This window comes from Rhagoletis pomonella, unplaced genomic scaffold, assembly GCF_013731165.1.
Source record: "Rhagoletis pomonella isolate Grant_MI unplaced genomic scaffold, Rhpom_1.0 Rhpom_scaffold_00001, whole genome shotgun sequence".
NCBI lineage: Eukaryota > Metazoa > Arthropoda > Insecta > Diptera > Tephritidae > Rhagoletis > Rhagoletis pomonella.
In genome coordinates this window covers 92,116,268-92,118,014 of record NW_023458555.1, presented here as the reverse complement: position 1 = coordinate 92,118,014, position 1,747 = coordinate 92,116,268, and the positions used below count along the sequence as shown (strand labels likewise).

Here is a 1,747-nt window from a genome sequence, read left to right as displayed (position 1 = left end):
CATGCTTTAGTTTTAATTCTTTTTAAGTTAAGTTGTAAAGTTGAAAATAGGCCTCCTGGGGAACCGAGCACATTAAAAAAAATCGGTAACGCGCCCAAAAGCATACCCCACAGGTGGTGTGGAAAATGCAAGAACAAATATAAATGGAATAATTTTCGAAATTATAAAATTGTTATTGGTATTTTCCATCTCAAAGGCGATCATTAATTTGAACGTTATTTAAGCTGCCTTTACAAGGTCGATTTTTGTCGTTTAACTAAAATCTACCCGTGTAAATTGCTATTCAACCGTAAAATGTAAGCGCTTTGGCTGGTCGATATCTCAGTCAATTTTCCAATCGACAGAAATCGACCCGTGTAATTTTTTAATTTTCTTTTTTTTTATGGGCGCCTTTTGAAGATGTGCCACATTATATTGTCGCCTTAAATACAAAAAAAAAAAAAAACAATTTCTTCAAGCCATCTTGCGTAGCAGTTTGTTGATCTTTTGCTCACGGCTACCGAAATCCCCAACCTCAACGTAGTGATTAGCCTTCCTGCGCCAGCCTCGGGTTGATGTGTTGAGCTTGAATGGCATCAGGAAGTTGGAGGCTTTCTTGAAGTGGATTCCAACAGTGAATATTTCGTGCGCCAAATAATCAACGCACTGAATTCCGTGCGCTTTGCGCAATTTGCGTTCGATCACAAAGCTGTCAGAGATTGGGACACGTTGATGGTTGTGCTTGATAATTCCCCGTTTGTACAACAATTCACGAACTGATTTAAGATTTGGATAACCCCATATAGGATTCGGCATACGTAGCGTATTAATGGTTGCCTTCTTCAATTTGATGAACAAACCGTGGGTAATGTGGCGAAAACGGAACAACAGTAAAACTTTACGCACTTTTGGTGTAACTTTGTTGATACCGCGGATACGGATCACAAAAGCCAATTTGTATTTTTTAGGCACGTAGAATTGGCCGCGTTTTTTCCATCACGGAGTTTTCTTGTTTGATATTTCTCAGCATGCACCAAGTTTTCACATTTAAGGAGTGTAATCGCAGCAGAGCGCTTTAGTTTACGTTTGATCAGGGTAGCAATTTGCTGACCTGCTTCTTGATGAACTTCAGCTTTGCTTGCGGTTTCTTACCGGCCGTGATGGCAGTCATCTTAACTTGTTACTTAGCACACTGAGAAGGCGAAAAAAAGTTCACCAAATGTTTGGAGCACATCGTAAATGAGCCACTATTAAAATATTTAAATACTTTTTAATACATAGATATGCTGCAACTAGGCACTTACTTTCCCAAATTCCATCCTGTTTATCGGCATAATTTTCCAAATATGCCTGCTACTTCATTACTAATAACTCCATTTTCAAACTGCGCCTTCTTTGATGCCTCAACATATCCTAAAAAGACATAAATTAACATTAAACAATAGAAATCGCAAAATTTAGCAAATATAATACTCCCTTTGTTTTGTTTTGTTGTCAAATTTCTGAGAAATGTGAATTCACCACGATGCGATACAGAAAGAACAAGGACCAGGGATGTAATTTTAAGTAAATCTATTATTCAGTGGCAATGCGCAGAGCGTTCGGGTCAGCAATATTAATTTGTATCAAATATAACATTAAACGGTGGTTCTAATAAATTTTTTGATATTATTAACCAGAGTACATACATTATGGTATTTCTTTCAAAAATTAATGTACTATATGAACTTTTTTTTCAAATATTTCTTAAGTTTCTTTCATGAGTACT

The 1,747-nt window shown here is 36.7% G+C and overlaps 1 protein-coding gene across 1 annotated transcript; it reads right to left on the bottom strand.

Moving 5' to 3' along the window:
• Positions 1-391: 391 nt before the first annotated feature.
• Positions 392-969, bottom strand: LOC118734241 (60S ribosomal protein L7-like; the record flags this gene model as incomplete). The annotated part of the gene is made up of 1 exon (XM_036463963.1): positions 392-969. A coding segment is annotated over one exon (516 nt), but the record flags the coding sequence as incomplete, so codon positions are not given.
• Positions 970-1,747: the final 778 nt, after the last annotated feature.